This window comes from Ambystoma mexicanum, chromosome 1q (genome assembly GCF_040938575.1).
Source record: "Ambystoma mexicanum isolate Mex_15411 chromosome 1q, UKY_AmexF1_1, whole genome shotgun sequence".
Classification (NCBI taxonomy): domain Eukaryota; kingdom Metazoa; phylum Chordata; class Amphibia; order Caudata; family Ambystomatidae; genus Ambystoma; species Ambystoma mexicanum.
Window position 1 is genome coordinate 191,047,528 of NC_090922.1, and position 27,284 is coordinate 191,074,811.

At 45.1% G+C, this 27,284-nt stretch overlaps 1 protein-coding gene across 1 annotated transcript in view; it reads left to right on the top strand.

Annotated features, from left to right (window-relative positions):
- Window positions 1–27,284, top strand: part of CYTH2 (cytohesin 2) — a 482,465-nt gene that overhangs the window by 104,787 nt on the left and 350,394 nt on the right. The window contains exon 2 of the mRNA XM_069637143.1: window positions 20,797–20,944. Within this exon, the coding sequence (XP_069493244.1) occupies window positions 20,797–20,944 (148 nt within the window). The remainder of the gene's footprint in view (window positions 1–20,796; window positions 20,945–27,284) is intronic.

Below are 27,284 nucleotides of genomic sequence, written 5' to 3' on the forward strand. Positions count from 1 at the left end.
GCTCTGAAAAGCCTAGGGCTTCATCTCACCCACCGCAACTCATCATGTGTTACTCTGTATCCGGTCTAAGGGGGGGTGCCTGCATAGTGTGGTGTTTGCAGATTGGTTGGAGTAGGGCTAATGTAGCGAACACTATGTGGGTAGGTTGGCAGTGATACCATACTTTGTGAATGGAAGTGGGTACGTCCGTAATAGGTGAATGAAAGTGCACAGGGGTGCAGGAGACAGTGTTTTGGATCTATATTGGCGGCCTGTCTGCGGCAACCTCTTTCCGTGGTGAGTGGTGGCTGGTTAATTTCAGAAGGGGAGTGAATTGGTTATGGCACAGGATAGGTGGGATCACTGGTGCCTGTGCTATGCGGATGGAAGCGTGGTTGGGGACATGGTGGCATGCTTGGGTGCATGCAGTTGGGTGGGAGGGGTTTGGTGGAGGTTTACACTATTGGGTACATGGTCAAAGGCCATGCTCTCAAGAGCCTAGGGCTTCAGCTCACACACCGCAGCAATGCATGTGTGACTCTGTATCCGGTAGAGGGGGGTACTTGCATAGTGTGGTGTGTGCAGATTGGTTGGAATAGGAGCAATGTTGCGAACAGTATATGGGTAGGTTTACCGTGACACATTACTTTGTGAATGGAAGTGGGTACGTTCATACTATATGAAAAGTGCACAGGGGTGCAGGAGACAGTGTTGTGTTTGTACATTGTGGTAAGTGTAGCAATTTGTCCTGTTTAGCTGTATGGCGGTGTGCAGGTTGGGTAGGAGTGCTGGTGGCAGTGCTGTGTATGTGGATTGTCGTAGTTGGTGAAATGGATGTTGCCCTTATGTAGCAGTGAGAGTGTTGAAGGCCTAGACTGTTGGGTGCATGCCCGAAGGCTAGTGTCTTCGGCCATGCACTCAGAGGCTAGGACGTTAGGACAGATACGGCAGTAATGCCTTTTGGATCCTGCAACAGTTAGTGGGTGGTGCCTTCACGCAATAGAGCAGGAGAAGTGTGGTGCCATGCATGCATGTTTGGTTTTGCAGGTGAGGACACTGTTACAACATGGTAAAGTGTTTGATGTGTACCTGGCGATGGTGATGTGAAAAGGCATGCAGTGTGGGCACTGGCTGCTGGGTTTGCATACTGTCAGTATGGAAGAGGATATGGTAGAAGTGCACCTTAAATGTGCTTGGTTACTATGCTCTGTGCTGACTTGTTGAAGTAGGGTCAATGTTGTGAAAAGGTTGTGGGTAGGTTGGTAGTGACACAAAACTTTGTGAATGGCAGTGGGTAGGGGTGATTGAGGCTGTGGTATGTTTGTGGATGCTGCTAATTGCGACCTGTTTGCGTGAATGGGTGCTTTATGGTGTGAGGGAGTTGGGTTGAAGGGCCGCTATGTATGTTACGTTTGTGCACTATGTTAGCTGCCCACATGGTCGCATGCATGGATTCAAAGTGCTGTTCTGGGTGTGCGCAGGAGTGGACTGTTGTGTGCATGGCGAAAAGTACGCTGCAGGATCATTGTGGTTGCTGAAATAGGGCATCCTGTAGGAAATGTTTCTGGTGGAGGGGCTTTGGAAGCAAAGGGAATGTGTTCTCAAGAGTGTTTAACGGGAAATATGGAGTTCTGTACAGAAATGATAGTGTGCAATGCCGAGGTTCAGTAAGTGATTGGTGATTGGCCAGTAAGGAAGTGATGGAAAATTTTAGTGCAAAGGGAAGAAGTATTGTCTACTTTACTGGCGCGTGCCCCTAGCTGTAGCTGGCAAAGTGCACATGCCACATCATGGCCTTCTGAGCATGGAGCCTTCACAAATGGAACTGTGGGGATTCTCCAATGAGGATTTGAGGGTGTGGTTCACCGGAAGGGGCAGTGACATATTTACCGAAAGTTGGATGCAGTGAATTGGCAGAAATGAACAGACGGCGAGTGCTTCTAGTCAGTGATATCTTTGTGCACAGATATGCCGTGGAAAGAGGCTTCGATACTGACTTTTAGTTGGAAGAAGTGCAGGCTTTTTTGGGGCACAGTTTGAGTGGGGTTTCTGGTGCATGGATCTCCTTTGCAAATGTGTGGCCTCTTTTGGTACTGTAGATGTGGTGGTCGTGCATTGTGGAGGACTATATTTGGGGCACATGTCGTGCTCAAGGTTGTTCGCTTACTTAAAAAAGTTGATGGCAGCTGGGATGCAGATATTTCCTACTGCAAAGGTGAAAAAGAGGACATTGGGAGCATGCCGGTGTAATTTGTCCACAGCCAGGGGTTGGGAGATGTTGGATAAACAGAAGCATGTGCAATTTATTTGCAGTGCTGGGATGTTCAGCACCGACTGTGAAAGCATTAATAACCAGCAACATTTGCAATGGTTCCAAGGAAATGGCATTTTTCTAAAACTTCTGTTGGTAATGCTGTTATGTTTGCCACTCTGCACGAAGCTTTGCAGAGAATCCTGTAGCAATGTAAGATAATTGTTCCATCTTCAGTCGAGAAAAATGTCAGGAGGAGAAGCAAATAGACAGCGAGCAATAGAGAGAAAAACAAGAAAAAAATTGTATGAATGCACGTACATAAAAAACACACGACAAAAACAATAAATATATAGGTGTTTTTAGAGACAATCCTAAAGACACAATCCCCACCCCTGTCTTACATTACCCTCCCCCCACAACACCCCCTAAACACCCTCCCCCTCCAGTTTCTAGCACAGTAATGCTGTGGATTCCGTGGGACTTTGAGGATTAGATGTGGCAGATCCGGCTGTTTTTAGAATGGCACCTATAGCATTGGCACTGTGGAGGCTAAGCAAAAACACAGAGGTGATGGCTGGAAGGTTTAGAATGAATCTTAACCACTGGCATTGCTCTGGGCAACCCTCCAGATAACCGTTCTTCGCCTGCGAAGCCATTACAGAAGGGGAAAGACATATGCAAATCAGGCTTGGCCTCACCCCAAAAGGGGCAGTCCAGCCCGAACTGCTAGGCCACATCCTTTCTGCACAACACCACAAGCATCCCCAAACATGTTTCGCTCTTGTTGGGGCTCATCAATGAGGAGTAGTTTGGGTCTCTAGGCCCAGCAGGCACGGGACCCACGTCTGGGCATACCCGTCCCACTCGGGGTGACAAAGCAAAAACAAAGAGTTGATGGCTGGAAGGTTTAGAATGAATCTTAACCACTGGCATTGCTCTGGGCAACCCTCCAGACCACCATACCTGGGGATGCTTGTGGTCTCGTGAAGAAGGGATGTGACCTAGCAGTTGGGGCTGGACTACCCCTTTGCGGGTGGGACCAAGCCTGATTTGCATATGGTCTTTCCCCTTTTGTAATGGCTTGGCAGGCGAAGAACGATGGTCTGGAGGGTTGCCCAGAGCAATGCCAGAGGTTAAGATTGATTCTAAACCGTCCGACCATCACCTCTTTTGTTTTACTGTGGAGGCTAAGCCATTGTGCAATGTGGTCGCTGGTTGCAGTGTGTACACAAACACTGTGTTTAAGGTCTGTTTGGACAGATAAATGTAGGAGGCTATGGTGAAAGGTTGCAAGGTAAGGTACATGCATCCTGTTTGTATGTGCATGCACTGCACGCACTTGCTTAACGTTGCTAATCTACATTCCCTGCAGCTTTTGTGGGATCCCTTTGTTGACATTTCTAGCACATGCATTACAATGGGAAGACCATATTTTGAAGTGTACAAGGTACGTGGCAGGCATCCTGTCATGAGTGCAGTGTGTGCATCATATGACATGATGTGCTATTGTATTTTGTGCCATTTGTAACGTGCCACCATACAATTGTGTGAAGGCACAACAAGGAAAGGGAGGCGGAATGGAGGCCACACAGAGACATTGATTCCTCTAGGCCAGCTGAGATTGAGCAAATGAATGGGAAAGGGGAGGGCAAAGTGCAGTATAAGGGAACGATAAAAAATGGAAATGCATTCAACTACGTCCGGTGCTGGCAAGTGCAAGGCTAAGTGTAGATATCAAGTGGTGGCTGGACTATTAGGGTTCTGGAAAAAAGGCCCCAAGTGCGGGGGTTGGCAGAAAGCCAGTGCAGGGGTGGAACTGTAGGTAGGGAGGTGGCCTGGGGCACAGATTATAGGGTGGGTAGGAAACCAGTGCAGAATACTTGTTAGCCAGGAAGTGAGCAGGGAAAAAAGAAGCACATGGAAAGGTTTCAGGTGCTTTCAGAGCCTACAATGCTTCTCCTCAAGGTCCAGGGAGACCGGGAGCGTGTTGCACACAGAGGCACCAGCAGAAGAAACACATCTACCACCATCTGGTTGCGTTTAGAAGCAACTGACCCGGAGGGAGTAGGAGGTAGATGAGGGAAGAGCTGGAGCAAGCAGATATTTAGGAAGTGAGAGTGCAAGGTATTGAGGTCCCAGGGGATAGACGGCCTTCTGCATAATCCACAGGGCTTTTATTTTATTGTTCGCAGCCACTGGAACCTATTGCAGCCGTTTTAGTCCAGCAGAGATACGATCCCTGTCGTTCATGCGAAGAACAAGTTGCACACACCTCTTATGGATGAGTTGCAGAGGGCGCAGAGTGAAAGCCTTCAGATTTAAAAAGAGCCTATGGCAACAGTTCAGCATACAAAGCACCACACCCATGCAGACACTGACCTTTTGGAAAGTGACTGTAGGTTGCTAAAATACATTCAGTGGTGGCTTTAGTGACTTCTTTTTACGAGTTATTTAGTAGGTGGGTTAGTGGGGAACTATTTGCGTACCATTGTGGGAAAGAAAGAACAGAGTTCCTGTTTCGATATTATAGTGTATGATATGGGTAAATTAAAACATTGCAAGAACATACCAACAAATTGCCACTTTATGGTAGATGGGAGGAGCATCAGTATGCGTTTTAAACACGTAGTGGGTGCTTGGAGGCAGATATTGTGCGCAGAGGCACTTATAACAGAGTTCTGACCATACTGCCCAAAACAATTTCATACCTTATTGTTTTGTGGTGATGGGTGCTTATGTGGATGAATGTGCATGTATAACTCCTGGAATGTTTCACTTGCCACTGGACGTGTTTCCCAATAACGGCACACGTGCAGGCTGATTTTGTAACGGTACATAAGAAGTCTTGTGGAGACCTGTCATTGTAAGATGGTGAAGTCTTGGAGGGCATTGATTGATGGATGCGTGTGTGAGTACTTACCAATATCTAATAAGGCCTTGGTGGGAAGAGGATAGTGGAAAGGGAAGAAGGGCTGTTCATGATTTATTGGGGTGCGGCTCTCACGATACTTTACGAGGCGAATATGCTACATTCTGCGCCTTTGACCATGCTGGCCAATTGCGCTTGTTGCACTTGTCCAATCAGGTGATTAGAGTGTGCGTCACAGGAAAGTGCGGCCATGTTTGGTTTCATTACTGTGTGTAGTGAGGCTGGCAGAGATGGCGAGACGCACAGTTTTCATAGTGGGTGATCGCTTTGTGCTAGATCTGCTCCAGTATGCCGTGGAAAGAGGCCCTGTCCATACTTTCAACCATTTGCTTGCTGAATGTCGACAAGTGGCCACTTTGGTACTGTACACGTTGTGGTAGTGCACTATGGAGCATTGCTTTTGGGATCCATAGCTTGTGCAAGTGTGTACCGTCAACTCAATAAGATGATGAAAGAAGTGCAGCGCATCTTTTCCACTGCGAAGGTGCTTTTCTCATGTATACCACCAAGTCCAGTATATAACTATTCCAATGAATGTTGTCGGCAGCCAGAGGTGGGAAGGCGTCTTATCGACTGAAGCATGTGTAACATTTTACATGCTGCTGGAATGTACTCCTATGAGAATGACAACATTGGTTATCGATATGTGATATGTGCACCTTTTCAATGGAAATTGCATTTCATTATCGCCCAGTGGCAATGAAATTTGGTTTTCCAATCTACAGGCTGCACTGAAGAAGCTATTGTAAGAATGTGAGGCGCCGTACAACAAATAAAAACAATTATAAAAGCCTTTTTAAGAGCCACAACTACAAAGGACATCCCCAACCCTGCTTGACATCTATTCCACTACTCCCGCGTGCGCACACCAGCAAAATTCTGCGGACATCGCGACAGTTGGAGGGTTGTACGTTTAACATTCACCCCTTTAGCATATAGCCATCTTATATTTGGGATTGTGGAGGACACGGGATTGTGCAAAAGCTTTCTGGGTGTGTCGTGCACGCACAGACTGTGGTATAAAGTATATTTGTCGACCTACATGCAGAGAGTGAGCTTATGGCTGTGTGTTGTATGTTTCACAGCATATGCTTTGTGGGTGAATTGTATGTACATTACAGTGAATGGAAAAGAGTCCAGTGGGAGTTGTGTGGGTTTATACGCGTATGGAGCACCTACACTGCAGTGATTGCTTTTTGTTTGTGTGTGTGTGTGTGTGTGAGACTTTGGTGATGCTTGATCCCGACGATATTATTGTTGTTGATTGTAGAGGGACAAATGCACACCATGTAACATGATTTTCAGTGGCGTTTGTGCTGAGTGAGGTGGTAGGCCAGGTAATTCTTCTGTTTCCGATCGCCTGCATAATTTTGTATCCCAATATGCAGACACCCATGTAGGCCTGTTATTTTTTTATTTGGTCCGGAAATGGAGAAAGCGCGGTACATTGTGAAGAACTGTATTTGTGTCTTTTTACAACTTGTGCCATTGTCGTACTGAAGAAATGGGAATCTATCGTTTCACAGCATGAGCAGTTTTCCCCCACAAACCGCGTTCTTGTTGATATTACTGCATTTCCGTATTCTGCACGCTCTATACACATTGCCTTGCTGCCCCTTTTGGAAGTATAGGAATAATTGTTTGTGCTTGTGCACTTGCGCTCTTGAAAAAGCACTGCAACACGCACAACCATCAGTTTCAACAGCCACCCATTTCTACCTGTTTGCACTGCAGTGTTTTCCACAGTATCATGGGCTTCCATTTAGCACACAATTATGTGGAGGGTATACGATGCGCATCGCACTGCCTCCCTTCATTGCCACTTAAATTGTGACACTCTACAAGGAGCTTTATATCATAATCGGCCACAAAAAACATTGCTAAAGGGATGTTATGGTTTAGGTGCGGTACTACAAACATAGCTTCATTTATAAATGCACTATGGGAAAGCAACGTTCTGCTTCCAGTGCCCTACTAAAAACCTTTGAAATTCACTAACAAAAATGTTGCTAAAGGGACGTTATGGTTACAGGTAAAACCGAGAGAAAAATAAAACATAATTCGACAGTTATGGTAGGCTAAGCAACCATAACTCGTACCACCAGTGTGCACTGAAAGGACTAACACCCATGACATCAAAGATGCCGTCACAAATCTCATTGATGACATCACTGACATATTGCTAAATCAGCAAAATAAGTGGAACCCTCGAGTTGTCATAATGCTCCTGCAAAAACTTGGTCTGTATTTTGGGAGAGAATAGCCGCTAAATTTCACTTCTTTTCTCTCTTGCTTTTAAAAAAACATTCTACTTTCACGAGCAAACCCAATTAGACATAAAACAAAATCTTAAAGTAGCAAAAGTTAATTTATATCGGTAAAGGGTGCTTAGAAAATAAGTATTGTATATTTTTAAATGTATCCCGAAATGTCTATTTTTAGCCACGAGAGGGAGGGTTGCACTAATGTAAGAATAAATCCTTCAAATATGTTTTATTTCCATGACTTAAGAATTTCTGGAAATTGTACATGTTGTGCTCATTTATATCGCGTACCACAACCACCCAAGGGCAGTCTCCAGGCGTTCATGTGGCTCTGCAAGAGAGGGTGACTTGGAGTGTTAGTGAGGATAGGTTGAAAGAATAGGTTCAGATGCAGGGGGAAATGGCATCTGTGAGCGTTGTTTTGCATGTGGGAGTTGGTTTGGAGAAGCCCTGTGTGTTGTAACCGAATGGGTAAGACTCAGTGCCTCAGATGTGTGCTAGTGTTTGTGTGCGTCGTGATGTTGGGGTGGAATTTTGGTTGGGGACACTGGTTAGTTGTATCCATAAGGGGTCCAGAGTTGCAGATGGTTGTTGGTATATGACTATGGTGTTGGTGTGTAATTGTGTAGTTGACAGATTTATGGTCTATGTGCTGGGGTGGTGTTCCCCCTATGTGTGCTTCCAGAATCTCAGTGAGATTGTAGGGTGTGAACATTCATTTGATTCTTGGTGTACTTATGTGTAGTGTGGCTAGCCCATATGTAAATCGGTCGGTTTGGTGGAGCTTCTGGCATTACTCTTTGGTTGCTGTTTAATGGTATATACCAATGTTCTTGGCCGTGATTCGTCAGCTCATCTCGCCTCCTCTCTGGGTCAGGGCTGACTTCCCTTGCGGTTATGGTGGCAGGTGCGCAGTTGAGTCTAGTGTGCTTCTTGTTGTTCGTCCAGGTTAGTTGTGGTCATTAGGTGGAGACCCGATGTCCGGACTGTTCCCGAAAGGGTGCACTGTAGGAGTTCTAAATAAAGAGGGTAAGGTGCTCTGTCAACCATAGGTTACGGTGGCCCTAGTTGTGGGTGGTCCGGTTGTATTGTTGCTAGAGTTTTAATGGTTTACCTGTCTGAGTTTCCTTAGTGCATAATTGGGCAAGGTGCTATCCCTAAAGTCTGTCCGTTGGTTGGGCGGCCTTATTTTCGGAGCTCACTGAAGTTATCAGGCATGGTTGGGGGAGGGGTGGGCAGGAGGTGGGGGTGGTGCAGTTTTCTGGTTCTCTAAGATGTGGCTGCTGTTACCTGTGACTGTGTCCCTTAATGAATTTCTTTTTGGTCTGCGATTATTATTGCTGCCGATGTCCCTTTTGTAGTTGTCATTTTCTGTTGACTAACTAGGTTTGGTGTCCTTTCCTGAAGGTAATGTGGTCTTCTGTGGTTTTAATTTCTTTGGGCATGGTGTTTCGAGGTTTGCAATTAGACGTGAGGACGCTGTTCCTCTGAATTTCTTTTTTTCGTATTGTTTTTTCACTTTTTGTAGGTCGTCGCTTTATCTTGGGTCCCTTTTTTTGGGCTGTAGCGGCTGATCTTTTCTTGCAGGAATTTGGCTCCTTATCTGTGCAAGGCACCCTGGGTGATGCAGAGTGCTTTGAATTTAATGATGCATTTATTTTGTTACTGGTAACCAGTGTAGGCTATTTGGAGCTGGAGTGATGTGTCCTCTTCTGTTTAATCTTATAGAATCCTTGCTGCCGTGTTTTGCATCCTTTGCAGTTTCTTGATGAGTCTTTCTGGTATTCCAAGGTAGAGGCTGTTTGCATAGTCAGTTCTTGTAAGTATCAGGGATATGATTGTGAGGGTTCTGTGAGGGAAGGAGAGTTATGGGAGTAGTCCTCTGAGAAGTCTTGGGAATAAGAAGCATTTTTTGGTAATCGCGTTGACTTGCGGTCCCAGGGATAGTCCCTTGTTCATAAGTTAGTTACTACGTTGGAAGTCTCTGGTTGCGATTCCATGCTGGCAGCCAGTTCAGTTGTGGGTTGGCTGCGTTGATTTCTGTAGGTGAGAGCATTATGTTTGTTTTTGCCGGGTTCAGTTTGAGGTCGTTCATTGTCATCCAGTTAGAGAAGTCTGCAAGGCAGTTTTTAAGGCGATTATTTTGTTCCTGGGTTGTGTTGGTCCATACAATCAGTTGTGTGTCGTCTGCATAGTTGTAGGCGATTAGTTCGTGTTTGAATGATTTTCATCAGTGGCCACATTTAGTTGTTTAAAATCGGGAGAGCGACTTGATCCCTGTGGAACTCTGCAGGGGATATTTTTTCTGTGTTTGAGATTATAGGTGGTAGGTAGGTTCTTTTAGCTCAGTTTGTGAGGAAGGAGGCAAGCCACTTCAGTGACGATTCCAGTATGCCACATTCCATAATCTTTTTATTAGTGTTGCATGGCTGATTGTGTCAAACGCCTCAGATATGTCCAGTAGAATGAGGGCCGATTGGGTGTCGGCTGTGTTTATTTTCAGGTTGTTCCATATCGATGGGAGCGCTGATTCTGTTCCTCTCATCGGTCTGAAGCCAACTTGTGACCTGCCGAGTATTCCGTTTGTTTCAACGTATTTAAATAGGGTCTTGTACACTTGGTTCTCCAGGATCTTCACTGGGTAGGACAGGATGGATATCAGTCTGTAGTTGCTTGGGTGTAATGCACTTTCTGATTCCTTTTTTATCAGTGGTTTGATGTATGCAGACTTGTAGGTGGTTGGTACGATTGCTTTTTTGAGTGATAGGTTCATTAGGTTCTGGAAGTGTTGCTGGAGTTCTGTGGTTGAGGATTTCTTTGAAGATGTCAGGAGGGCAGGGGTCCCTTGGGGATCCTGCAAGGTTGGTGTCCTTGAATCAGTGTGGCAAAGGTTTCTACTGTGATTGCTGTTTGTACATATGTAATTAGCTGTCCTTATCATTTGTATATGTATATCATTTGTGAATGTTGTTTCTTGTTTATTGTCCTGCCTTTTACCCTGCTCTGCTATGCTTATAATATGTTGTAACTTAATCGATACGCCCGGATGCCCTTGGCCGAGGTGCGCTATATAAATAAATCAAATACAAATTGGTTCTAGGCAGCTGGACTTTGCTGCAGCCTGTGTTTCGCCCCTTTTCTGGGGTATGGCGTTTGTGGTTGCATTAGCCCGGGTTGTGTTGGTCTGCTGGATTGTTTCTATTTTTGATCTCGGGTGGTTGGTGATGTTACAAAGTACTTGTGTTGGGGTGACAAATTTCTTGCAGAATGAGATTTTTTAAAATCTCTTGATGATTCTGCAGAGTTCTTTTTGTGGATTGTTTGCTGACTCAATTCTTGTGGCGTAATCATTATTTTTTTTCTTTTTTTTTTTTGCTTTGAGAACTTTTTATATAGTCTGAGCTGTCTTTGGTATTTTATTTTGTATTGGTGGTTGTATTCTATCCATGTCTTTTCCTTTGTGCGGTTGGTTTTTTAGAGTTCTTTCAGTTCTTCTGTGAAACATTTTCAGGAACTGTTTTTTTTGGTGTGTATTTGAAAGGTTTTACTGGTGTCAGGTGGTCTAGGGCATCAGAGATCCAGGTGTTGTGTGTTTTCTGCTGTGTCTACGGTTGTTTCGGTGGGTTCTGTGCTGCTCGGTAGGGTCGAGTCTAATACGTTTAAGGCCTCCTAGGTTCTCCCAGTTTCTTTTCTTGCTAGCCTGGAGCATTTCCTTTCCGGCCAGTAGGCAGATTTTGAGCGTGATGTAGAATGGTGTTAAGTAATCGTCGCTCCATACCATCGGTGACGCCAATGCGCATAGTGCTTCTCTGCAGAAGATTGCATCCAGGGTGTCTCCAGCATAGTGGATGGACCCATCACTAACGGTGGGTGTCCGGGCCTGTAAGTGGTACAGTCCCTCTGATAGATCTACCTAGTAATTAACACCCTCACCCCCAAGAAGTCCAAATCCTGCTCTCCCAATTGTGAATCCCTAGGTCTTTTCATGCTTTCAATTCCTTCCTAAAGCAGTACAAGATTTCAGACTAGAGCAAGCAAATGGATGTGCACTAGGCTCTCTGGCACTGAAAGGTGATACAAAACAGTACGGGTTATTTTCTTTGCACCCAATTCAGAAAGTGCTTTACATAAAAGTTGGAATACAAAAGGAAACCTTCGAGTTAAAGGAAAGGCAAGGGAAACAAATGGAAGTGAAAAACGCAGCAGAATGGGATTTGGAATAAAACTTTTTTTTTTCACTTTAAAAAAAAAAATGTTTTTGGGCAGCTTCAAAGAGTAAAACGAATGAGTGAAATGACAGGGTACTTTTTCCGCTCTGTTTTTATGAGGTGGAGGCAATCTTAAAGGAAAGACAACTGCGGTCCAATAATCAAACGGGGGCAAAAAGGTTTCAAAAAGCACTGAATTCTAATGTACTAGCAAAATCTCCTACCTCTACCAAAACTCCTCTGAAACACAAGTTGTGGGTCTGTTGCATAATCTCCTGCTCTTACAGCCTAACAAAACCTGCAAAAAGAGAGCTTGATTTTTAAATTTCTTGCAAACCTCCCATATCAATGGCCGCCTGACGGAACCCCATACTGCCCTAACACACACACATTGCATCTGTGCACTGTTATTGGCTACTGGCAATAAGGTCAGTTTTCAGTTTGGTTCATATTGTAAGCCAATCTGGCCAGAGGTTTGCCCAGTCATGGCTATCTGCATAGGAGTACTCATCAAGGCTGGGGGAATGTATAAGCTTGGCTAATGGATGAATATTCTGTATTTAAAAAAGAATTGGAGGCATAGCAGAACCTTGGACGATCTCTACATGACCAGGGGAAAGATTTGTATTGGTGAGAAAATGATTTAACCAGGCCCAGGCAGTGCCATTGCTACCAGCTTCTTGTAGACAAAGCAGTAGCAGCGAGTGGTTGATGGTGTCCAAAATGGCCAAAGGGTTCCTTAACACTTCTGCCATCTGCAGAAATGCACCAAGCAGCACCTATTGAAAACAAGACCAACTCTCTCTCTCGCATGTCAAAAGCCAGCTAGTTGAGAATTTAGCAAGCTAGACGATTCACGTAGGTTATGCATCTGTAAAGACAAAATGTTCTGGGTTTTTGGCCAAGCATGGGAGAAGAGAAATAGGTAAGACATTTTGACAAGTCGCGAGGCATCTCCACGCATCATTCTCTTCATTAACAGCTCTCCTCAGCCTCTCGGTCACTAAATGTCGCCCACCTATCTTCTATTGCTTCACCTGGCTTGCATTTTAGCATTTCAACTCCCCACCAAGGAGACAAAGAAAGAAACGACTGTTCAGGCCTTAAACTGCTTTAAAAGAAGAAAAGTACTTCCTCTCCCTAGAGCAGTGATCTTCAAACGTCTTTGGCCTGGTTCCTCCCTTTACCGCCCCCCCCGAGCAAAATGTGGGCACGCCGGTCCCCCCTAAAAATTACAAATGGACAGTAAGTTCAAATGGCTGTTAACTATAGCATGCCGTCACTGCACCCTAGTACTAGTATAGTCCATGGGCTCCCCCACCTGCTACCATAGCAGTCTCTGGGCTTCCTCATTCCACTCCTAGCCCATTCCCTGGGCTCTCCCCACCCTGCTACCAGCACTATGCCATGGCACCCCACCCCCCACCCTCCCATCATGTCCCACCACAGTCCCTGGGATCCCTCCATCCTGCTCCCAGCACAGTCCTAGTGGTGGCTGCTAAATTTTTGAAGTGGAGGGGCATAAGTGGAGGGGCATAACTATTTCTCCCAGGTATGCCATAGTGACTGATTGCAGCGAGTGTACTCGAAACAATCAAGGAGGATGTTATAATGGATTTTCGAACTCTGCACTGGCGAACAGAGGTTCGTTCAGGATGCCACCCTAGTTTAGTGTAACAAGGAACACTTCTGCAAAGTTAGCCAGGACAATTCAAGGTAACTTGGAGAGCAGTCAAGGCTAAGTCTCGGGAGTAGTGGGGGTGATCTGAGGTCCTGGATGAGCACACACAGTAGGACACAAGAATTACTCTTACACAGTAGTATATAACAAATATACAATTTATTAGGCCTTTAACAAACCCACATGACTAAAGAAGAACACAGTAATATCACTACTTAAACACACTATGTAAAATATACACTATGTAAAATATACGTACAGTCACTTTTCGCTCAGTGCGGTAGAGCTGGGATTCCCGCTAAACCCTGTGAGGAGAGAAAAAACACAAACTCTAACAATGGCCAACTCCAGAAATGAATATCCCTAATTTAAGAAGTCCAGCCCTATGAAGATTGCAGCCTTGTGCTCAATGTAATGTTTGTGCGTAAAAGCTCTTGTCGATGCGTAAAGTTCACAAGGGACAAATTTCAATGGGAAGGAAAAGTTAGAAGAGGACACTGGAGTGCGGGGAATTCAGTACCAAGAGTCCGAGGCAGGGTCTGCTACGGTGAACAAAGCTATCCCTAACTTTCAGATGACTATAGGGAGCAAGAGCCCCTCCAAATTCAAGACAAGGACCACAAGGGATCCTTTGTGCATAAAACTGTATGGATGAACTAGGGTCCACCGGTAAGTGGTATGGTTACTCGCCGCCCTTCCCTCACTCCGTATTCAAACTTGGCAGGTTTGAAGGTCGTCTGGACTATGAAATCCCCTCCTTGGTTACACTTCAAAGTGCAGAGTTGCTGCGGGTGTGGATGCGCATCTCATTTACGTCAGGAGCTGTAGCTCTCGTCACAAATGCAGGACAACGAAAGCACTGATGCCGCTGGTCTCGGGACACTTGATGAAAGGCGGAAAAGTAGCCGGCAGCGACCGCTACTGTCGCACACTGACACAGGAGCACCCAAGTCTCACGGACTGACACTCCTCTCTCGCAGCCAAAAGTAGGGGCAGCAAGATTTGCCAAGAAGGTGCCTTACAGTGCAAACTAGGGTTCTCCCAAAGCTTGTGCCAAAACTCGATGTAGCAACGCTCCAGCACGGGTGCCAAGCAACAAGCTGGCCAGTTCACTGGTGTGCCCAGGCACACTTCCGAGATGGCTAGTTTGCAGGGCACCAAGGAGACATTGAGAGTGGTTGGTCCCACCACTGAAACGGTTTGAAGCACCTTTGCAGGTCTTTGGAGACCGAGCACAAAGCAGGGCACTACCACGACAACAGCGGGCTCAGAGTGCCAAACTTGATCTGTGTGGTTCATGGCAGTCCTTTGATCTGCTTTACTTCTCAGGATACTTGGCTCCGTGTAGAGGTCGATTCGGACCTCGGGGTGATTTGCAGGTCTGCACTCAGAGCCCCTCCTCATGTCCTAAAGTCCAGCGAGTGCTCGCACCTCAGCTGGCCAATGAGATCTGCTCCACTCATTCACGCTAGTAGTGGTCAGGGACCACTGCAGCTCTCATCTACACCAGACATCCTGGCACCAGTAGTGTGGATTGGGACCAGAAAGTCCCAGCCCACTTCCTGGGTACCCACACACGTGTCCTGCATTTGGCTTCCATGGGTGAGTGCATGCCCAAAAAGGACTCCCCGGGTCACAAAAAGCAAGGGGGAGGCCAAAGGACAAAATGGCCAAAGGAGAAGCCAAAAGATGTTTAGGCACGGCCATGACTGACTCTAGCCACAGTCATGAGCCAAACTCGGTAGGCGCGATATGGCTCAGTAAAAGTTAATTTAAAAAATACACAAAAAGCTTCTGCTGCCACGGTCTACTCCTAGGCACATTGTCCAGTTGCCAAATAATCCTTAAGGGGACTCCCAAAAACGCCAGAACTCCAGTGCGCAGTATAGTAATGTACTTAACGCACTGAAAAACGGTTGACAAAAGTGGCAACAAAGTCATAAGACTACAGGAAACAATGTTTCCTGGTACTGACTGTCAGAAGTACAAGTCGGTTTCCCCAGAATAATGCGTGAAAGCCCAGTGGAGCACAGCTGAAGACTGTGCTTAACTGGAAGGAGGTGAGGTCAGGAGGCTGAAACAAAAGCAAAAAGGTGGGGTGTCCACAAATAGAGGTAAAACGGCAGTAAGTGATATTTTACCTAACCGGGGGTTCCCTGCCCACCGCCGCGCCCCCCCCCCGACCCCTTGGGAAATGTATTGAAATAATGGGGTAAACGTGAGGCATTTTAGAGCATACTTAAAAAAAAAAAAAAATAGGGGAAAAAGCCCATAAACAGTTTGCAATTGGCGCTGGGGGGCCCAGAGTGCCTCTGTTGTACAACTCTTCAACCCCCCCCCCCACCACCCCACTGACTCGCCAAAATCACTCCACCGACCAACTAAAACAGACACATTCACACAGCAAGCACTCTCATTCACACAAGCACCCATCATACACTCACTCATAACAGAAGCATACTCGCATCCATACACATACATAAATACAAAAAAAATTAACATAAACTTACCTTCGGCCCTGGTCATGAAGTTTCCTCCCCAGCTGCTGGAAAAAGCAGCTGAGGTAGCCCTCAGTGTTTCACTGGGCTGGCTCCTCGGCTCCTCTATAATGGGTGAGGGGAGCCCTCGATGAACCACGTCTGGCCAAGGCTACCTCTTACCCCACTTTTTCTTCCCTCCCTAAAATAATCTTTTTCTTTTTTTTTTTTGTGTGGCTGCAGGTCCCACCCCCCCTGGGAATGAGGCTGCGGCGCCCCCAGTGGGGTGGCGAGCCACTGTTTGAATACGTCTGCCATAGAGACTGTAAAATATTTTAACTCCTCGCCCTCTTCGTTTACAGCCCACCACAATCTTGCAGTCCCATCTCATTCGACTTTTGTAATGAAATACAATTGCTATACAGGACAAATATCCCAGTGTCAGTGATAAAAAGGCCTGTTTGGCTTCTTAGTTTTCTTTCACATCCCTCGCCTTAAAAAGGTAGTGCTTTCCTTGAAGTACCTAAAACCTTCTGCTTCCCTAGCCGGCCCTATTCCCTCTTTGTTGGACCTGCTACATGCCGATATTACCACCCCATTCTTCCTTTTTGAACATTTCTTTTAAAGGGGAGATTTGCCCAACTTACTTCAAACGCCATTTTTCTCCCTGTTATCAAAAAACCCTCATTGTACTTTACCTCCTTCCAGTAGCTACTGACCGCCCTCTTATTTAAAAAAATAAAAGGAAACCTCAATGGACTCTACCTCTTCTAGTAGCTATTGCCCGAGCAACAATCTACTGCAATACCCAAAAATGATTAATACTTTTGTCACCCAGCAGCCACAAGAACACATCTTGAACCTTCACTCCCTGGAAAAATTCCAATCTGGCTTCAGGCCAGGTCCTAGCACAGAAGTAGCTGGCCTGGCGATTTTGGTTGACCTTATTAGTGCATCAGATAATGGACTTCTGTTCCTACCTTGCCCTTCACACCTGTTACATTGGGGACCAAAACATCTTCTCACCTTTACACAATGCTGGGATGCGATTCCACTACTGTTTTTTATTTTCAGAAGATCCCACTGCATTCATCTAGGTGCTTTTTTCCAGTTCTTTCGGGATCATACCAAAATAAAGGATGTCAAAATTTCTAGGCACAAAATACTGAATTTCGAGAGCCCCATTTTACCGTATATACGGGATGGTAAAAAAGGTGGCATGCTATATATGTACATAACACCAAGAAAGTTATGCTCAGTTTAAAAAGTTTTGGAAAAAAACCTTTAACCTGAAATGTTAAATTAGGAAAGTTCATTTGAGCCAAGTCGCACATTCTTCTACATAGTACGTGGCGTTGTGGAATGTATGACTTGAATCATTGGGCTTCGAAATGTTATTATCGAAGTAATCACATAGATGTGTTCTCTCCGATATCTCTTATGAAGTGCCTAAGGGATCTTCTCTCTCTCCCCTTGTATTTCTTCATCTACATCTCATCTGGCCATTTATCATAAAACTTCTTTTAATGTCCATTATCGGTCAAAAGGCGATTATTTTTCATTTATTCACAGGTCTGGTATAACTTCCCAAGGGGTATATTTCACTGCATTTCTTTTGCAGCTTTTTTATGGGGTGCTAGCAGACCACCCACCCAATGAGCCTCCTATACTTCTTTTACCTACTCCCTGATCCTGCACCCTCCCCTTAGAAAGTACAGAAACACATGTTGTGAAATTGCCTTTCAGCAAATGTGGTGAAACGTCCTTGGTGAGTTGGATGGGGTACCATATTCAAATTTTCCTAAACCATCTATTATTCAAGGAAGTTGCCCGACCACTATTAAAAAAAAAAAAAAAAAAAAAAAAAAAAAAAACTGGTTGGCAAACAGTTTTTTTTATAACTCAACCAGGACCAAAAATACTTTTGCTACTTTAGTTCAAACAAAATTCCCCAAGACATCTCCCTGTTTCAATCCCTACCTTCCTTTCTCCACTGAAACCCACCACTCTGTGATTCCGGTCTGTAACCTGGGCTTCTGGATGGATATTCTATGTCTCTGCCTTAAATTCTGAGAACCGCTCAAAAAGTTATAAAGGACGTCTCCTTTTAGTCCCTTAAGCTCTTATGCCTATTATAGTGTGAGTCCTTATTAATGCCTTCACTCACTCTGCTAATGTGCTTATGCCAGTTTTCCCACCTCCTCAATTTTGCAGCTTCAGCTTGCCCAAAATACAGCAGTATGTTTAATCTTTGGACTCTCCAAGCAACACCGTATTTTGCCTTCTTGTGCCTCTCTATGTTGGTTATCTGAAAGAGCATACCAGTTTTAGGACAATGTGCTTACTTCACAAATGCCTGAATCGGACTGTCCCTTCGAATGTTTCCAAAAAAAAAGTCTGCCTAATCTTTTGTCACATGGCCGCAAGTCTAGTAGGCCTCCATCTTCGTTTTAACCTAGGAAACCATATGCATATCTATTAGTCTAAAAGATTGGGGAGGTGAATTCTCCAGCTTGTCACTTTAGACCCCAGAAACCTCTGGTTGCCTATATCAAAAGCTGCTGAAAAATCTATAAATGCAGCGTATAGTAGACTGTTTTGCAGCCATGTGTTTCTTTATGATTAGACCTAAAGCTGTAAAATGATGGCCACTCTCTTTCTCCCCCCTAACTTAACCCACCACTTCTTGTCTATATGCAAAAGTGCTCGGAGACCCTGTTAAATGGCAATAGTGATTGGTATAAATCACATTGGCTGCTCCCACCCTCACTTCCCCCCTGGGTGCTAATCAGGCTGCTTGGATCCGGGTCTGAATTCCACGATGCAAGCCTGCGTTCCGAGCAACCTGGTGGTTGCTTCCCCCACCCGGCCATCTCCCTCCACCCCCCCTCCCTTCCCTTAACATCATTTTCCCCGTCCCTCCCACCCCCACTTACCTGATGGATGTGCTACTGGCAGCCCACCACCACTGCTGCTTCTTAGACCTCCTCCTTCCTGCCACCATGGAAATGGAAGAGGGGCTCGGCTTAGAGCCCCATCTTCCAGCTCTGTGGCAGCCATCTCTAAACCATCTTTTCTATGAATGAACGGGACGCTGTGAGGCGTCCTGTTGATTCATAGAAACGGCACCGCTATCAGCACCCTGGGCTTCCGGATTGGCAACCTGGGGTGCTACTGATTGGTAACCTGCTCCATGGCGGAATAACGTCTCGGTTCCCTTGTTAAAACCCCCAGCTTCGATCAGGCCTTTAACTCTGGCTGCTGGGCTGTTATTCACCAGTATAGCCTGTGGAATGGGTTATTAACGCCATATTAGCATCTCTAGTGGAATGCTATAATCCTGAGAGCCAGTCAGGATCCAGGGCTTCCAGGCAATATTTACCAGTGTAACCGTGGAACCTGATGGCTCTCAGGATTCCATGTGACATGCAAGGTGCTGCATGTCTCTTCATCCTCCCTCTACGGCTGTCCCCATTCCTTCTTCCACTTCCCTTTTTCTTGCCACTGCCCTTTCTGGTTCCTTAATGGCCTCTGCCCTCATTCGATTTGTACCCTTCGCTCTCCGTGTACGTGGCAGGCTCTTCCTTCTCCTCTTCTGGCAGCCCATGACCATTAAAAAGACGGTTCACCCCAAGTCTGCCTAGAGTCTGTTGCTTAGATGCCATTTTGGAATGCTTTCTTTTTTTTTTCCCTCCCCAGTACAAACCCACTCAACACCCTGTTGCAGGGCTTGGTTTTAACAGCCTTATTGTCTGCAGCAGCTTAGCACTACAGTCTCTTGAGCTCCCTCAACCCACCTTATGTGCCCTCACTTTCCTCAAGCCCATAAATTGGGCTTATAAGAGCCTGTATTGCCCTAAATTGCAGACAATAATGATTAAGTTATATAACGTAATTCTGTACATCATTTCGTTAATGGATACATGGTTGCATTTTGTTTAAGAGTAAAAGGACTGAAGAAGCGGAAGTAAAGCTTATGGGAAAGCAAGTTCAGGGGCATGGACTGGATGTGGGCAGAGCTGCACATGCTCCCGACATCTACTTTTTTTTTTTCCTCTGTTGCTGAAAAAATGCTTTGTTCATTGTGTAGGTGTGGCAGTGGCGACGGCTCTCTATGGCTTGAAGTTGTGATGCTATGACGGCCATCACAGTAGTTAGCGGTGTACCCTGTTCCTTTGATGGTCCTGTGAGTGTACATTGATTTTCCACTGGTGGTCTGTGGTTAAGTCAGGCTTTCCTGAACTGTGCGGTTTTCAGTTGCTTACTGAATTGCAGGTGCTTTAGAAAGTTGAACTGTGCCCTTGCTACAGACTACAGAGGCTTTTTCTTCTTCAACTGCTTTAGTATGTTACTGATGCCTGGCTCCATAACACATTTTCGACTACGGAAAATACACAATTTACTTTCTTCATATGTGTAAATGCAAGTTTTTGATGCAAAAATGTGCACTATAATCTTTGGTGTTCAATTACGTCAAATGTAAATGTACTTGAAGTTACCTTTTTGTAAGACCTCTTTTAGGGGGCTTTTACTTTTTATGCTATATGTTTTGACCTCTGATTCCTGATGTTCCAGGGCCTTAGGATCCATTGGACTTTAATCACACTTTGCACTACTCACCCAACTATGAATTCGCATTAGAACTAGGAATCTTGAGCTGCTCTGCCTTCCAGTTTGATCTGTTGTGTTACATCTTAGATTTAATTACTGTATTTGGTCTGTTATATGCGAGTATTTTGGCAGCGAAAATTCTTGTTCTGTGACTTGACAATGGCATAATTCTGTTTTATTGGATTCTGCCTTGCCAAGAATGAGTTGATTATGCTTGGCTCTTGGTCTTGTGCTTCCATTTATCATTCATGGTGTATGTGTTTTCTGCATGATGGGTCATCACTGGTCCACACAAGGACTCTGCGATCTGATAAACCTATCTCTCTGATGTTAAAACTAGAATGTTTGGTTATTTAGCCACCTGTTAAATGTTTGATCTCTTTTCCCTTTCAGTACCAGCGGACTTGACCCCAGAGGAGCGGATGGAACTGGAGAACATCCGCCGGCGGAAACTAGAGTTGCTGGCCGAGATTCAGAGGTTACGGGATGAGCTGAGCGAGGCAATGAACGAGGTGGAAGGACTTGAGGCAAATGAGGGCAGGTGAGGATACATGAGGACTGCTCAGAAATGGGGCATGGTCATGAATTAGGAGAGCACATTATAGTCCTTTAAGCAGATTCCATAACCGTACTCTATTTAGTGCTGAACATTGCTTTTTAATGTTATGAACTGTATTTAGAGTTTGACTGTAATCTGTGATTGGTAGTACTGTTGTGTGTCTTGCGTGACTGCTTGTTTTTAGCAGCTTCTTTTGGGTAAAAGTGTTCAGTCTCCTGGTTAGTTGCAAAACTCAACTGTGTGTCTAGTTTAACTATAACTAGTCCCCAAATATAAGAGATTTTGTGGGTAGGAAAACATTATATGAATTTACTTTTTCTATCCTGCATGCCTCAAAGCAGGCTATTGGTTGTTTGAGTTTGTTTTTAGGACTGTGAGGCGTATATGCACATGGGTGGAATATTTTTTTTAATTTTTTATCAAGATATCTGATTTATTGCAAACTATTATCTATAGAATCCATAATCAATAAAATCCTGTAACTCAATTGATTAAAATCATCAACATCAATGGAAATATGCACCATTACTTACAAACCTCCCAAATTAATTCAAATGTTCAAATCCTCATATCTTCAACAGTGTTAATTCATCACTTTGATAAAATCAGATTTAAAAATGTTCATCCAAAAATGTATGGTAAAGTTCTCTCCCAATAAAAACCTGTTCCACCATTCTTCTGCAGTGTAAGTTTTATTTTCTTCAATAAAGGTCCCAGATATCTAGTTCTTAACGCAGTCAACCCTGAACAAAACAGAATGTGTTTCAACGTTTACACTTTCCTCTCTGCACCACAAAATCTGCAATCGAGATTGAACACCTCTATTTTGTAGGCCGCCAGAGTTTGTTTTGTGGGGAATATGCTCAAGTGGAATCTGAAAAACTGGTAATGATACGAAGGACTTGGACATTTAACTGTCTCAGCACAGAATTGTATGCCCTACTTTCTTTTTGCAAATTCGCATTGAGCTTAGATTTCTGGATTGCTCTGTCAAAATCCGGTCTTGTTCCCATAACTTTCTCTTGACCAAGCCCAGGTTCATCACACGCGTTTCCTGTGCAGTTCCCACATAGTCTAGAATATGCAAACATCTCGAGTTGCATTGTTCAAGGAATTAAGAGTCTCCCTTCCCATTCTCTGTAGTCAATATCTGATACGGTAGTGGTGTATCAGGCATCACACATTTCCGATATAAAGAGTCTTCCACACTGTTACTGCATATATTGAAACTAGATCAAGTTCACGCCTAAAAACCGATTTGGATACTCTCCTTGGTAAACTGAGTACTCGTCTCCGAAAAGTGCCCTCAAATTAATACAGCATTTTACACGAAGTAGATAAAAAGGCCTCTGCTGCATAGGTTATGATCCGGATACCTTTTGATTTATAGAAAGCAAGCACAAGTTAAACGGAAAAATTGTCCATACTTAGTTATCACTCTACCCTGAGCAGTCAAACTTTTAACTTTCGTTCTCAATTCCAGTTGCTGAGGATTATCATTAATACTGGAATTAATGCAAGTACCCAAGTAAGTTGTGGTATTTACTTGGGTAAGTTCATCACAACCTACAAACCATCTGAAAGGAGGCCCTTGTCTGCCTCTCATTGAGCGTAAAACCAAGATGTTTGTCTTTTCATTGTTTATCTTCAACCCATTTCATACCACAGAAGCCCTATGGGAGTCTGATCGATCAAGACTAGATCATCCGTGTAGAGCATCCATGCCAAGAGGTTAGCCATTAATTTTAGCTGGAAATGCAGGTGTAAGATCCGTCTTGGTCAAGTCAAATTTAAAAAAAGATTGGCGCCAGAGGACGGCCCTGATTCAATCCCCTGTAGGTGGGAATCTCCTTAGTCAAACTATCCTGAGAGTTCAGCCTAATCTGTTTCTTAGTTGAGCTGTAAAGGGCTTTAATTGCCAATAATAGATCAGAAGGACAGCCCCAGGCCTTCAACTTGGACCACAAAATTTGTCGGTCGATACTTTCAAAGGCTTTCTTAAGGTCAATGAAGGCCAAATAAATGTTTGTACCATTTTCTATCGCCTTCATTTTTAAGAGGTTTAAGAGAAACGAGTTCAGGTCAGTTCCTACCCCTTTTTACAAATCCCGTTTGATGGGAATCACACCTACCCGCACTGCTGGCCCACGTTTGGAGGTGCCTCAGAATTACTGCAGCAAACAATTTCCCCAAAACATCCAAGAGGGCAATAGGGTGGTAGTTGTTGGGATCCACCCTATTACCCCTCTTAAAAATGGGAACTATGATTGCTCACCTCCAGGAGTCAGGAACGACTCCCAGTCGCATCACCTGTTTAAATATTTTAAAAATAAAAGGGATCCAGGACTCGGAGGCCGCTTTAATTATATTGTTGGTGAGGCCGTCCGACCCCCGAGCCCTCCACAAATGTGCATTTTTTTAAAATCAACATTTCCAAGTTGCAGGTATACAAAGGAATTGACCATGCCTTCCTAGGATTCTTTACTGGAGAATTCATAGGTTGCCGGACTGGTACAAACAATTTACTTAAAAATTGTGCCTAGTTTTCCTTTGTCACCATGCTCACCAGGAGCACCGGTTGAGATGAGATTTCTCTGTTAAACTACTGCCAAATGTCCCTTGAAGTTGTGTATTCTATAGCCCTTTGCATCAGTTCTGCATCAGGCAGTAACTATTGAGCTGTATAAAGAATTAACCAATTTTTATATTTTTGCTTCTGCTTTATAAGCAGTACAACTGTGGATTCAGAGTTCAAACCGCCGATTGCCCGTAAACCTGGCCGTAGTGGTTTCTTGATCACTTCATCGTAGGTGTGTTTAGGAACAAAGGTTGGTTTTGCACCTTTGTTACGTACGAGGAAGTCTAGCGAGGAAGTCTAGCAACCACAGGTCAATGATGATCTCCCAGTTTTTCGTTGTATTAAGTGAACAGAGTAGAGACATCCTTAGGGAAAACCCGGAGCAATCTAGCGGGTGCTTTAATGTTGCATGTCAATCTTAATAGGGAAAGATCACTTTTCTTCATATCAAGCACCTTTTAAAGTCTTTGTTTTTCAACATATTGTCAGAGATGAAGAAATTGTCTAAAATACGAGAATGTACCCCAGTAGACCATGTAAAGTTAGCCGGGGACTCCCCCTTCGTTTGACTATTTAACATGTGGAAGTCTCTAGTCTGTATTGCAACGGCCCAACTTGCAACTCTAGCATGAGATTTGTTAGTCACAATATCAAAATCCCTGCTAATGTGACCTCTTTTATAAAACATGGTATGTTCAAATCTCTGGATGTAACTACAAATGGAGGATCAGGTTGGGCTGAATGCTTATCAATGATGTCCATGACAGTGCACAAAATTATTAGTTATTGCTTCAGGGTTCCAATACAAATTGAGAATCAAGACACGTTGCAAATTCGAGGCAGTTCCCTTCTCAAATTACAGTAAGATTCCCTGAACAAAAGCGTTCTGCTCCAAGATACAACAACCTGAAATCCCAGACCATTTTTCACTAAAGTAAGAAGGTCCGAAGAGCTTCTCCCCTTTAAGCAGGTTTAAGATGAAGACTAAAACCATCAAGAACGAGTAAACACGACATCCAAGGTTCCTGGAAAAAAAAAAAACATCAAAAGATCGAATGTCCATTTCACAATTATTAAATAGATGGACAAAGCCACAAGTATTCCAAGAGGCATTGGTGAAATGCTCTCTCAGCGTTGACAGTGGTTATTTTTTACACGAGTTGAGAGCCTCCATCATCCAACCCAGGCCTCCCTATCGCTGACACTTATACCAGTGCTTCCTATTTGTCGTTCCCTCGTCAGACCTATGGACTCTTCATATGGTCTCTGTGCTCTCTCCTTTCTCTTCTTCTCCCATTAATGGTGGCACTCAGTGGGAGGCCCTCGTGGCCCCCTGTGATGCTGGAAAAGCATTGGAGGGACAGGGCCTCCGTTGCCTTGTCCTTTACTGTTTTTTTATCATGTGTTCTGTCCTGTTTTCCGTGCATGAGTTCATGTGGGACTCCTGGCGGTGCAGCTCTCTTTTGGTTTGGTGTACAGACCCATGGTATACCCTTATGGCACCCATGGGTGGGGGTACAGCCCTGTTCCCCTAGTGTATGTTTTTGGGCACCTGTGTGTGGCCCACAGAGCAGGATATGGGCTGGTGGCAGCTCCATGCTGAATTTGACAGGTGCTCTGAATATCCTCCATTTTGGGGATACCCAGGCCCTGCCATGTGGCCCCTTGGCTGTTACCTAGTTTTCCCAAAGTTCTGGGAAGCCCTGACTCTGTCCCTTCCCCCTGACTGGCTGTTGGGTGGAAGCTCCATATATGATGTTGTTGTGAAGTCCAGGCTAGAATTGTTGGAGCCTTCCCAGTGACTGTATGTTGTGGGTACACCCTGTGGGTGGGACCTGGGTGTGTGACGAATATGCACTTCTTGTTGTGGATGTCTAGTTTCTGGTGTTTAACACAATGACCGAGACAGCCCTGCCCGAAAACTGGTATGAATGCAGTGTGGAGAGTTGAATGGCTGGGTACTTGTCCCAATACACATAACTTGTTGTGAGTGTCTGGAGAGAAGTGAATGGCCTGAATGCACTATGCACCTCACTGCCTGCCTGCATGAATGCCCGTCTGACCGATTGGTTGCCTGAGTGTGACCCAGCAGAATGAATGGGAGGTCAACTAGTATATCTGGGGGCCCTCTCACTGCTAGAATTCATGTTCAGAAGCTGAAGAGAAACTGGAGTTGAAACTGAAGCTTAATCTTGAAGCCCTGGTGGAAGAGAAGTCTTGCTGCTGCTCTACTTCGTCGATCTGAAAGCCGCTGTGTCTCCAAGGACTGGCCCAGAGAGGACCTGGTAAGGCACCCTCTTTCTGAGCTACGAGGGACCATCGTGCACCAGCTGATCTTTGCCAAAGCTCCCTGGTAGACAGACCTATGATAGGCTGCCGACCGTAGACTGGGACCGCTGCGGAATCGCAAGGAGAAGCGCCGGACACTGTTGTCCATCTCCGTCGCCGACCGGAGCCGCCGAGCTCCCTTTGCCTAAATAACATTTGATCCAAGGACGCTCTCGCCTGCACCGTCGACAGCCTTGTCCCACTGGAGAAAGTCGAGGCCGCCGATGCACCGAGGAGCATCTGCCGGTGGGTTTCCTGCCACCTGACCACAGTAGTGATGCCGGATGACTCAACGCCCTTGCTGGGCTACAGTTCTTCACAATCTCTTTGCGGTCCTGAACTATCGTCATCGAGGTGCCCCGCACGCCTCTTCCTTGCAGGACGCCAACGCTCCTCCATCGACGAGCACCGCTAGGAACGAAGCTGCCACCTCACCATCGTCGTTCAACCCTTTTTCCTTGTGGGATCTCGACGAGCCATGGTTCCTGCCTTAAAGGGAGCCGCTCAAGAAGGATCCGTCGACGAACTCTGCTATTCCAGGTACATTGGGGTTGTAGAACTATCTTAGAGGGAAATAAGACTTCTAGAACAATATATGGATTGGGCTTGTGATATGTCTTTACTTTAACGGTTCTCCAGGTGGGGGGGGGGATCTCCACACAGAACTGTGTTTAACGGTAGCGGCCAGTATTTTACCAGTTGTTCTAACCAACTGCTTTCCTCCTATGTGTATGGTTGGTTGCCTTTCTTAAGTGATCTGTGTGACATTTAACCAGAGTATAGTTGATGCACTTTAAAGAGATCTGATAATAATTGTGGTACCCCTTTAGAACTGTATATATTTGCCATTGTAGATTTTCTGAGCGCAAAGTGAGTTATTGTGATAGTGTACATAACCTTGAATATTAATTATATAAAGACTGTGTTTTAACTAATACAGTGTGTGGACATTCCTTTGTGGGGGCTTGGGGACTACACTGTACTTAAGAACCAGCCTGCATCATCTCCTGAGAAGCTAGGCCTTAATTGCGCGACCACAATACCAATAATAGAGAATCTTGGCTGGGGTCCTCTGTGCCTCTCCTCTACCATATAGAGAGCAGAAGTATAGACCCCCCCTCCAGTCTTTACACCCTCTTCCACTCCTCTAAGGTCATCATTAATGTTTACCTGAATGGCACTGTCTTGGTCCAAGGCCCTCAGGCCAACCTTCTCCTCTTTGATAGAGGCTTCCCGCGCCTCATCAATTCCCTTTCTTCTCCTGCTGTCCCTTCTCTCCCTTATTTGGCTTCCTTGCCTCCCCCCTCTGACTCCTCCTTGGCTACCTTGCCCTCGCCTCCTTCCTCTTCTGCCCCCACCCCGACCCCTCGGGCTCCTTCTAAACCTCTGCAGGGCATACCTCTGATTTGTAGCCCT